The sequence below is a fragment of the Pinus tabuliformis genome, chromosome 2_1, assembly GCF_031772625.1.
Source record: "Pinus tabuliformis cultivar Carrire ecotype Pingquan chromosome 2_1, CPIR1, whole genome shotgun sequence".
Taxonomy (NCBI): domain Eukaryota; kingdom Viridiplantae; phylum Streptophyta; class Pinopsida; order Pinales; family Pinaceae; genus Pinus; species Pinus tabuliformis.
In genome coordinates this window covers 99,124,319-99,136,493 of record NC_142299.1, presented here as the reverse complement: position 1 = coordinate 99,136,493, position 12,175 = coordinate 99,124,319, and the positions used below count along the sequence as shown (strand labels likewise).

General features: G+C 35.6%; 1 protein-coding gene across 1 annotated transcript; it reads left to right on the top strand.

Annotated features, from left to right (window-relative positions):
- The first annotated feature begins 7,010 nt into the window (after positions 1–7,010).
- On the top strand, positions 7,011–8,705 carry LOC149198973 (uncharacterized). The gene is made up of 3 exons (XM_089399343.1): positions 7,011–7,256; positions 7,294–8,141; positions 8,383–8,705. Exons 2-3 carry the CDS (start codon positions 7,568–7,570, stop codon positions 8,607–8,609), a joined length of 801 nt encoding a protein of 266 aa, XP_089255469.1. The 5' UTR covers positions 7,011–7,256; positions 7,294–7,567; the 3' UTR covers positions 8,610–8,705.
- The last annotated feature ends 3,470 nt before the right edge of the window (positions 8,706–12,175 follow it).

Sequence of the window (12,175 nt, the reverse complement as noted above, 5' to 3'; positions counted from 1 at the left end):
CTAACTCTTGCTAAGTATATTTATTTACATATTTTTCCTTATCCCATATCCGCAACTTGTATTATCTCTGCTGAAGATTGATATCATAGTCCAATAAGAAATGATTGAAAGAGGGTGGGTCACAAGACCCTGTCACTCTTTCCAAAATGACAGAGGCAAGTCCTCATGTCTAGGGATAGAACCCCTACCAGGCTGGATCCTTAGTGATTAATTGTTAAAAATCATGCATCCTAGTCATAGGGAATGTAATTGTACCTAACACATTTGTCGATAGTACTAATTAACCCTAACCACTTTTCCCAACCCATTGGCCAAATGAGAGGTACTTCCCAAGAGTCCTAAACTATAAGGGTAGGATGTATGTTGGGGTTTCCACAGGGGAGGGTGAAACACTCACCCTATTTTCAAATAGTGTAATCCATAAGGGAAGGTGAACCAGTCACCCTATTCTCACATGCTTGGGTATGTAATCCATAAGGGTATGTGGACCACTCACCCTATGCTTATATAGCTCCAAGAAATACCCCAAGCCCCCAAGAGCTCCCAAAGTTCAATGTCCAACTCAATCAGGACCATTATGGGAGGGTCTTTCTACGAATCCAAGTCTCTCTTTGAAGGATAAGAACTTGGTCTTTCCCAAAGGCTTTGTGAGGATGTCAACAATTTTTTCATTCGTCTTCATGTGTTGGAGCCTTATTGCTCCCCATTGTACCATATATTGGATAAAATAGTACCTAATATGAATATGCTTGAATCAATTGTGGAACACGAGATTCTCTTAAAGGAAAATCCCAGTTTTATTATCACAATAAATGATTGTGGTAGCCAACAAGTGCTCAAATATCTCACTAAAGAGCTTCCTCAACCAAATGGATTCACAACAAATCATACTAGCTACAACATATTCAACCTTGGTGGTGCTTAGTGAAACAAAATTTTATTTTCGGCTCATATGTGAGATGGAAGTGGATCCCAAAGAGAAACAACATCTAGATTTTTTTTTTCTATCCACCATACTTTCAGCCCAATCAACATCAGTATATCCATGTAATCTCAGATCCCCGACAGTGTACCTTAGTCCATGGTTGATAATACCATGAAGATATCTGGGTAGATTCTTTGCAACAACCTAATGTCTATGATGAGGCTCAACTATAAATTGATTCAATGTATTAAAAAAAACATATGTTTGGTTGTGTGTTCACTAAGAACACCAATGCTCCCACAATTTGTCTATATTCGATAGGATTTTCCAAAACCGAACCAATAACACTTCCACATAGCTTCTTGAAATTTAGTTCCATCACTGTAGTCACAAACTTATAGTCCGCCATGCCACATCTTTCTAACAACTTCACAAGATGTTTTCCTTAATAAAGGAAAATCTCATATGGCTTTTGCCATACCTCCAAGCCTAGGAAGTAATGCATCAATCCTAGGTCCTTGATCTCTAATTTAGGAGTCAACTCCCTCTTACATTGATAAATGAGATAGATAGTGAATATTTCTTTAGGTTTCTTAAAATCCAAGCTTTGATGGGAACTCTTATTTTGAATGTACACAACAATGTTCACAACTTCTCCTCATAAAAACTTCGGTAGGCCTTGATCATGAATCATGGCACAAGTGGCTTCCATAATTCCACAAATTTTTCTCTTAGCAACTCCAATTTTTTTGGATTGTATGGAATGGTGATCTCCCTCTTAATACCTGCCTCTTTGTAAAATTCATTGAATTCATTAGATCCATTATCGGTTCTAAATGTCTTGATCTTCTTGCTTATATGATTCTTCACCAATGCTTTGAAAGAGCGAAAGCATCTAAATAGTTAAACCTTCTTCTTCAATAAGTAAATCCAAGTTTTGTGGGAGAAGCCGCCACAAATATCACATAGTATAAGTATCCTCCCAATGAAGTCACGTGCAAAGGACCAACCATGTCAGAATGGATCAATTAAAGAATATTAGGTGTCTTGCTCTCACTGGAAGGAAATGGTCTCTTTGTATGTTTTCCTGTTGCACAACCTTGACAAATTCCTTCATGATTCATATGAAATTCGGGCATCCCTGTGACCATCTTCCTTACACTTTGTAAGACTTTGTAATTTAAATGATAAAATATTTTGTGCCATAGCTCATATTGAATAGAGGTATCATTTGCCAAAGCTCCCAAAGGACTTCCACCAACTTGATAAAGAACATAGACCCTAAACACAAGGGTAAATTCATCTCTAAAGTTATTATTCCATTCATGTACTGTTCCATCAGACAACTACCTTGAAGTCTTTGTCCTCCATTTCAGAAATAGATACCAAATTCTTCTTCAAATTAGACACATGCAAAACATCTTGAAGATGTATGGTTTGACCATAGTTCAAGTGAAGAGTAATAGTTCTTATTCCTTTCACAGGGTAGGTAGCATTATCTCCAAGAATAATATTTAGATTAGTATTCCTCTCAACTAAATTTGAGAGAACCTCCTTATATCAAGTGAAATGCCTTGAGGATCCACTATCAATTAACCACTGATCCAAGGTGTCTAGAAGAGAGGTGGTAGATAAAGAAGAAATTAGCTAATACTCATTCATTTTTCAACAACATTAGTTTCATCATACCTGACATTTCTTGTCCTCTTGGGACATCAATTATTTCCTTCTTGAGCAATAAGAGAATTCCATTTTCCTTTGTAGTTAGACTTGTTGTTTCTTTTATCGTTTTTGTTGTCCTTTGGAAGATTCTTCTTGTGATGATATTCTCTATCATAGTGCACAAACTTGTTGTAATTGAAGCATTTTCCTTTGCCATTTCCTTTGAATCCATTTTTAGATCCAAAACCCTGCCTTCTTGAATTTGATGGACCAACATCATTTCTCCTTTTAGTATATGTAGATAAAGTAGTAGGTTCACTTCCATTAATAGAATTATCTCTTTCCATCATCCTTATTTCCTCTTGAGTGCATCTAACCAATATCTCATCGAAACTCGGTATCCTGTCATTATTAAGAATGGTGGTGACAAATCTTTCCCATGGTCTTGTAAGACCTCCAAGTGCAATAAGGGTGAATTCCTTGTTAGCGGTAACTTCTCCAATAGATAAAAAAATCATTCTTCGCTTGAGTTATTCTCATGAAATATGTTCGTATAGACTCCCTTTATCCATTTTGATATCCTTTGAACATCCATATCAACTTATCATACATTTTCTTGGATGTTCCCAAATAATAAATATAAGAGATTACATGCTTTTGGATGGAGTCAACTAAGATTTTCTTAGCTTTGACCTATCCTTTTATATACTTCATTCTAGCAACAACAGGTGCATTTGAAGGAGACTCCACCACTTTACCTTGCATATAATCCAACACTTCATGTTCCTCCAAGGTCAAACCAAGAGTCATATTCTTGGCATGATAATATGATTTGTCATTGACCTTATACTTTGGTAGCTTTAATGTCATTTCTATTAGAATCTGAAGTAAATTTGTTATTGGGCTAATAAGACATTGAACTAATTGTTGCAAGCATAGAACATGGTTTGAACATTGCTTCTATGCTTGCAACAATTAGTTCAATGTCTTATTAGCCCAATAACAAATTTACTTCAGATTCTAATAGAAATGACATTAAAACTTCAGTAGCATTCACTTTAGCTCATCATTAGCAACAATTGTAGATAGAACATCAATAATAAGTACAAGAAGATATGAGATGATAAGTGAATTGTATAAAATGAAAAGTTTCAAGTGAATTTTATATTCAAGGTGCCAAAGAGATATGTATCTTTGTAGATTGGATCACATACCATTGTAAATTAAATTTTAGTAAGTTTGCAAATTTACTAATTTTTACCCATATTTTTTAAAGTCTTGAAGAACTCGTAAATAATGGTGGGCAATAACTCCTGGTAAGTATAACTATTTACATTTTTTCCTTATCCCATCTTTTATGCAAATACTTGCTTAAATTATGGTGGTTAGTAACTTATGGTAAATATATTATTTACTTGAGTATGAGTTATTTTCAACTAATGGTCATGTCCTTAGTGACATGACTCTTCAACACTATATATATATATATATATATATATATATATATATAAAGGGTTCTAGTAAGGGGAATTATCCCCTAGTTGCATTCGTTAACACCTTCATATGTTATCCCATAAAAATTCCCACCCAATCAAAGAAGGTGCACCATAGACAAGTATGTCAATCTCTCTAATAATGATAAAATAATGCATGCAAACCTTCACAATTGTGCTCGAGAGAGGAGAATTCCATTCAAAAGCTCAATTCTTCTCCAAATAAAACCCCGCTAAGTGCGAACAACTCACCAAAACTCCACATTGAAATAGGGTGCTCAAGCAATTAACCTTAATATGGGTAAAATTAATTAAATTAACCATCATATGGCTAAATATACCTCAACATGTTTGCATTGAGGTCAATGCTTTAATGAAACCATATTACAATCTCTCTAGTCATTGGTTAAATAAATCAACATGAATAAGTGTGTCAAAAATGGTTTGGGGGTGGGGTTGGTGGTGGTTGTATGTGCTCCAACAAGTGTTGCACCATGCAAGTAAGTTGTTCTTTGTACCAAAGCCCCAACATGATAGCAACAAAATAAAAGTTCCCCTAGGTTTGAACCTTAGGAACACCACCAAATGGCTATAACTTGATGATAAATCTTTAAACCATGGAAAATGTATTCATCAACAAATATATGTTAAGTGCACCCCACCTCACCCCCCAACCCACCACCACCCCACCCCTCCCCAACCCAACTCCAACTTAGGAAAAAGTTCATCCACAAGGGTATTCATATCATCAAACACATTTCCACCTAGGTGATGCCTAGAAAATGCTACAATGCTAAGTCATATCACCTAGGGAAATCCCACTAAGTCAATCTGCACTACCAAAACATGCATCATCCAACCACATCTACATCAAAATAGAAGGGGACAATAAAAATGCTAACCCATCCTATTAGCAAGTATGTCCCCGTCACATATCCAACATAAGAGGACTATGTAGAAACACCCCTCCTAGTGATAAACCAACATCATAATATCAACACGTCTAGTCACTAGGAAATTCCAACAACATCATGAAACATCTACCTCCTAACATCATCATCTCACACTTGGGGGGGATAGAAACTTCATCAATGAGCAAGATGTAGCTAGGGTAATCCCATTACATACATCATCCAACGACATCAACATCATAAGAGAAGGGGACAACATAAAATGCTAACCCATCCAATCATCAAGTATGTCTCCACCACACATCCAACACAAGAGGACCATGTAAAATACCCCGACTAATCACAAATTAACTTTATAACATCAACGCACCTTGTCACTAAGAAATTCAGACAACCATCATGAAACATCTATCTCCTCCACATCTACTCACACCATCATCTAACCCCTTTGGGGTTATAGAACCATCATCTATGAGCAAGATGTACCTAGGGAAATTCCTGTAAGGCAAAGTGTCCTATTATAATATTCATCATCTAACCACATCAACATCATAAGAGAAGGGGATAACAAAAATGTTAATCCATCAAATCTTCAAATTTGTCCCCACTACACATCCAACACAACAGGACCATGTAGAAGCACCCTACTTGTGACAAACCAATGTCATAATATAAATACACCTAGTCATTAGGAAAATCCAATAACATCATGAGACATTTACTTCCTAGCACCACCATCTAACCCCTTGGGGGGCTAAAACCATCATTCATGAGTGGGATGTAGCTAGGAAAATTCCTCTAGGTAGAGTGCACTACCACAACATGCATTATCCTACCACATCAACGTCATAATAGAAGGGGTCAACAAAAAATGCTAACCCATCCAATCATCAAGTATGTCTCCATCACACGTCCAACACAAGAGGACCATGTGGAACACGCTTTCTAATAACATAATAGCATCATAACCTCAACATAACTAGTCATTAAGAAACTCCAACAACATTGTAAAGCATCTACCTCTTAACATCATCATCCAACCCCTTGTGATGACTAGTAATACATCCAAATAATAAATATACCAAAACCAAAATAGAATAAGATAGCATGCTCCATAACCATCAAATATGTAACCAAAAAGTAATAAAAAATATAAATTAATGATAAAAAAGACTACACTACACTACTAGGCACAATCATCCAATAAAAAAAACTCCCAAAATGATCCAATAGCATGAAGAGGGGGAACTGCATGAAAATGTATCTCTTCAAATTGATTTAATACTCTAAACACTGGTTGGAAATCTCCATCAATACAAGCAATAAAGTATAACACTCAACTTTCAATATTTTAAAACATTTAAATTGAAATAAATCTATATTAAAAAATATTTTTAGTGCCCCACTATTCAACTTGTGGAGGATATACATTGTTTAGCTGTGCCAAAATAACATTGACCATCCAAGTGGCCACTTCCTGACGACCTAAAAAGTTATGTTTAGACATTTCATCAGGGAAGTTCATGTGCTTTAACTACTCTGCTACAGTTTCATGTCATTTTAGTGGAATACGTAGGATTTCTGGTTACTAAAGCGAGAACCCAACACGTGTGTGCTATGTCTCCATCTACATTTGTTTTTAAGCTATAATTGAATAGGTCAGTGTCTTACAATAATTCATGGCTGACATTAAAGCATCAAGATGACGATGGATTCAACTTCTGCTACAACCCAATGACCTGCCTTCACCAGCTAAAGCCTCTACTTGCCCTCAATTATTTTACAACTAAATTGTTCCATGTGAAAGGTTTGTTTTGTGGAAGAAGTTGGTATTGGTGAGTTTGTCATTTTTAAAATTTTGATATTATTAGTTTGTAGGTATGTTGATCCATCCGTGGTGCTGGGTGGGGCTCTCACTTACCTTTTTCAGCACCATATTCCTGCACCCTGCACCTTCCATGAAACTTCTCACCCATGTACTGCTACTTTACGTGGATCGATAACTGAACGCAGAGGAAGATATTATTTTGGCTTTTAATGCAGACACAAGCGGTGGAAGATAAGGGCAAGGTGGCAAGTTGCCATTGCTGCTCCATCGAATAATTTCAAGTCGTTCAACATTCAACTGCTGACTGGTCTTTTTATATCCGAAGCAACAAGCTGATGGGGTAAGGGTTGATAAATTCGACTAACATCCTCGGCCCAGTAATGCAGAGAGTGTTCTAGAAAGCTTCAAGTCAAGTAATGCAGAGAGTGTTCTAGAAAGCTTCAAGTCAAGTAACGCAGAGAGTGTTCTAGAAAGCTTCCAAGTCAAGTAAATGAGAGCAGTCTGTAATCCTGGTTTTCTGGGGAGGAAAACATTGATTGATGTTGGGTGGATGTGAAGTTGCCCTGTGGGCATCTATTGCAGCCAACGCTGCCAGCAATTATGACCTTTATTGCTATGGCGATGCAATATTGTCTTCGCTTTTTCTTCCTGTTTGCCCGCTGACCATTTTCAAGGCTCAGTATTACAGATATCGGAGATTAAGGTGAAGTTAGAGATTGTTGTTTGGGTACTTCTAATTAAAGATCAGATGGAGAAAAAGGCGGCCAAGATTTCAGGGAGCAGGCCAAATTCAAGAACTGGATCAGCACATAGACCCCATGGGGGCCACATGACCAGCTCTCCGCCAGCAGCAGCAGTTGGTGTTCATGGAACACCTCGCAATTTCAATCTCAAGCAACAAGATGACCATCATGAGGAAAGCTTTCATAGGTCCAGGAGCTTCTGTGGGCGTCCTTCACAGACCGGAAAGACTTGGGAGGCTTCGGCTTCATCTCCATCTTCGACACCGAAAGTGAAAAAGAATGCGGCGACGACGATGAGAAGGCCGAAGACACATCCAGAGCTTCTGAATCGAGATGCTCGCAACATGATGATGAAAATGAATACTCCAGTGGATCAGGCACTGAGAGCTAATAAGTTGCTGGTGAACGTCACGGTGTCGCAAAGCATTGGTCCCCTGCGTTTATTACTCTCCATTGATGCCACAGTTGAGGACGCCATTAAAGCAGCCCTGGTTCTGTATGCCAAGGAAGGGCGTAAGCCACTTCTTAGCAATGATCCAACTTCTTTCGGCCTCCATTACTCACAGTTCAGCATAGACTGTAAGTAGTTGTTAACCTACCATTGCATTGAAGATTGTTGAGTCTAACATCCCAAGTTCAGATAAGGGCGGAGGTCAATGGTTTACTTGGTTGCATATATTTGGTTAGTTGCAATAAAGTTTAAGGAGTAGGTCCAGATTACACATGGTTTCTAAGTTTATTTAAGTTTCAGTCGATTGAATTAAATGGACTATTTCGCATCTTTTATAAGTATATCTGAATAGTAGTGTTTGGCTTGCAGGTTTAAATCCAGCTGATAAGATCAAGGACTTGGGTTCGCGAAATTTTTTCTTATGTCCCAAGGCCACAGCGAAGGAGAGCTATAGTGTAAACTTCACCAGTGGAGACACCACTGTTAGTAGTTCATCTTCATCTTCATATTCCTGTGGAAGAGAGATTCAAGGGATTTCGAGTTTAAGAGGAGCATGGTACAACAAGCTGTTGGATTGCCTTCTTTTACCGCCTTAGTGTATTTGTATTTGTATCTGAAATGTAAATACAACTTTTTCCTGTGAATAGAAAGTTATGAGAATAAATCCAGAATCAAGATGAGTTAGATTTTTTTTAAGAAATGAGAGATCCTATCATGTACATTTTCACATGTTTGTATTTTTTTTTTTTAATCAAATTTTTGATAAAAAAAAAATGAACCATACTAATTGGTTTGAAATACGATTTTAGATGATTTTTTTCCCATATGAAAATTTTTGAAGTGATTTTTATGGATCACAAAATCTTGAATTCAAAAAAGATTTATCTTTTGTTTTAATTTATTTTATTGGATGTGTTTTTTTGTTTTTTAATAATTTTTTTATTTAACTTTAACTTTTAATATAAAACTGATTGAAAAATAAATAAAAAAAACATTAAAATTATATAAATAAAATTTAAATATTAAAACTATATAAATTATATAATCAAATTTAAATTTAAAAAAATGCTTATGAAATTTCAAATAAAATTGCAAAAAGCATACTAAATAATAATAAACTTGGGCCTAGTCTAACGGAGGAGTTGCCCGGAAACTTATGGATATTCTGGTTATATTTAGAAAAAATCTGGCAAGGATTTTTGTAAATCCAAGTTATAGTTGTTAAACTTCAAAATTTTGGCTGTCCTAGATGTTTTTGATGCCCCTGAATCTATTTCCACCATCAAAAACATGATTCAAACACTGTCTCTACAAGATCTTGTAACTAAACGAAACTTGTTTTTATTTTCAAATAAAATTGCCAAAAATATACCAACAATAATAAACTTATATCTAAACTAATCTTGTTTCTATTTTCTTCTTGTTTGTATTATCTAAATTTGGCTGATAACTTACCAGAGAGACCAATTTGACAGAGAATTTGTTTATATTTTCTAAACTTGACTTGTAACTGACCAGTGAGACCAACTTGACAGAGAATTTTGCAAGCATATTCCAGAATCCAGAGGATCTAGTCCAGAGCACTACTCTGATCAAATATATACTTACTTTGTCTTTTCTGCCGTGATTAGGTGCAACTTTAATATCCTAAAATAATGAATGTAAGCAAAATTAATTAATGTTCAAGTTTCCACCTAGGGGCGACTTTAATATCCTAAAATAGTGGATGTAAGCAAAACTAATAAATTTTCAAGTTTCCACGATATGCTAAACATGTGCCACAGAATTTGTTTTTAATTATGAAGTCCACGGATGCTAACATTCTGAATTCCAAAGGATTTCAATGCAAAGCGTATGAGTATTATAAACTTTGGCCAATTTTACTAGTTTATGATAGGTAATCTATAAAATATTTGGTAATATTTTTGGCAAATCTCACTAGTTTATGATATGCAATCTATAAAATATTTGGTAATATTTTTGTAAAACTATTCAAATTTCAAGTAATTTTATATAGTCTTTATATAATTTTTTTGCAAATTTTAAGGTAAAATAATTTATACTATAAAATTTGGGCGAAATATTTTTAGGAAAATTTGAAATTAACTAATTTTCTTTTTAAAAAAGCATGGAAAATTAGCCCACCTAACCCCTAAAAATTTCCCTATCATTAGGTTGTCAATCACGATTCTACTCTACTAGTCTAACTAAAGTACAACTAAGTGCATGTAATATCTCTAGTACCTCCCATGAAGTAGTACTAGGGAGAACACAATGAATGGTTCATGGAAATAATCCATGTAAGGTACCTATTTTTCAATGCATCAAAGTCACATGTAATAGTTGAAATAAGAGGAAAGAGAGAAAACCACTTGGGAACAAAAATTCCCCTCAAAATACCATATTAAAAAAAAAAAACAAATGCTAGGAAATTATGTTTTTCACCCCAAGGAAACAAGTAAAACATTTTCTGAATGCAAGTCTTTATGAAGATGTTAGCAAACTACTCAAATGTGGGACAATACTGCAAGTCGATAACCCCATCATGTATCAATCATTAGCTATAGTGCATGTGGATCTCAATGTTTTTTGTTTGTTGATGTTGCATTGGATCTACAAAACTTTAGTGTCCTTTCATTGTCACACCAGATGAAAATCGAGTTATCAAATAGGATATAAAGCCCAGTGAGGAAATTCTATATAAAATGCCATGAATGGAAATGTTGACTGCATCTCTATATTTGACCTGTATTGATAACAAAGTAGTGTATTGCCTTTTGTTGGGCCAACAAATGCAGTCGGATCTTGAACTGAGAACATATTGTGAAATGGAATAGAAATCAACATTATTGCTAGCCCAATTGGAACCAATATGGCCAATGAGATCCAAAGCACATTCGGTTGGATAATGCATCCCATAGCTAATGGTTCCCTAGAAATATCTAAGTATGTGCTTGGAAAGTTTCCAATGCATGCGACTCTTGCATGTTCCTAGAAACTACGTCTATTTCATATGAGTGAATTGGACAAGAGTTAGTGAGATAGAAGAGACTCTGCATAAGCTATTTTTACATGGTGCAATTAACCACCAATGTATCCTTGTCATCCTCAAGGTGTACCCTATATAAGAAAGTTGTAGTTCATGGCTTGCAGTCCGTCATGTGAAAGTGAACCAAGAGGTTTCTAACATAGTTTGACTTGGCAAGTTTGATACCTAAATCATTTTGGTTTATTTCTAGTCTAGGGAAGAAGTGTAACAGAACCAAATCTATCATAACAAACCTGTCATTCAAAGAATTTTTTTATTGAAACAATGGCTAAGGCTAACAACCCATGATTATTAGATCATATACATAGAGCACTGTGATCAACATAGAGTAAAATGTTCTTAGGATATAAACATTTGGATCATATTTATATCAAGTGAAATGATGATAGAGTATGTTGAAAATGCAATAAGAAAATCTCAGTTTGACTTTGCCTTTGTCAAACTAGAGAAAATTTGAATTTCTATTTTAGTAGAAATCTTGGAGGTAGTTAACTGAGGTGACATGGCACTTGTCCCTCAGTTAACTTAGTTAATTTGATTTGGGGAAGTCTGAGTTCATTTTAGTATGTTTGATTGCTAATTTGTAGAAATCTATTTAAGTTAATTTGCGTTATTATTAGTTTAACTAGTTTTAACTGTCAGAAGAACTAGTAGAGGTCAAGTTGTGGAAGTGGAACTTCCACCACACTCAGAGATCAACCAACTAACTGATCAATCAGCCAAAAATAATTATTGCATGTAGAGAATTCGATTTACCCAGTTGAGATGGAGATTCCAGGGCAATGTGCTATCAGTTGTAGCATATTCCAATGTGTACAGGTGGTGCATGCAGTCAGAGGAAGGACCTAAGGCAATTGCGCAATTCCATGGTGGGAAATTCCTAAAAAATAGGGGCCAATTTCTCAAGGGAACAACGCAAGGAAATAGGAGCTTGGAGGGCTTGAAAATTGTCTAAGTGTTGGCTAGAGTTAGTAAGTCAGGAAAAGGGATAAACTATACACTTGCAGGGTGTGCTCAAGCTTGAGCAAGTATATTTATTTTATCTCTATTCTCTGATTAATGCAATATAGATAGTAAGGGGTTTTGAGCAATTTCTTTCCCCTAGATAAATCT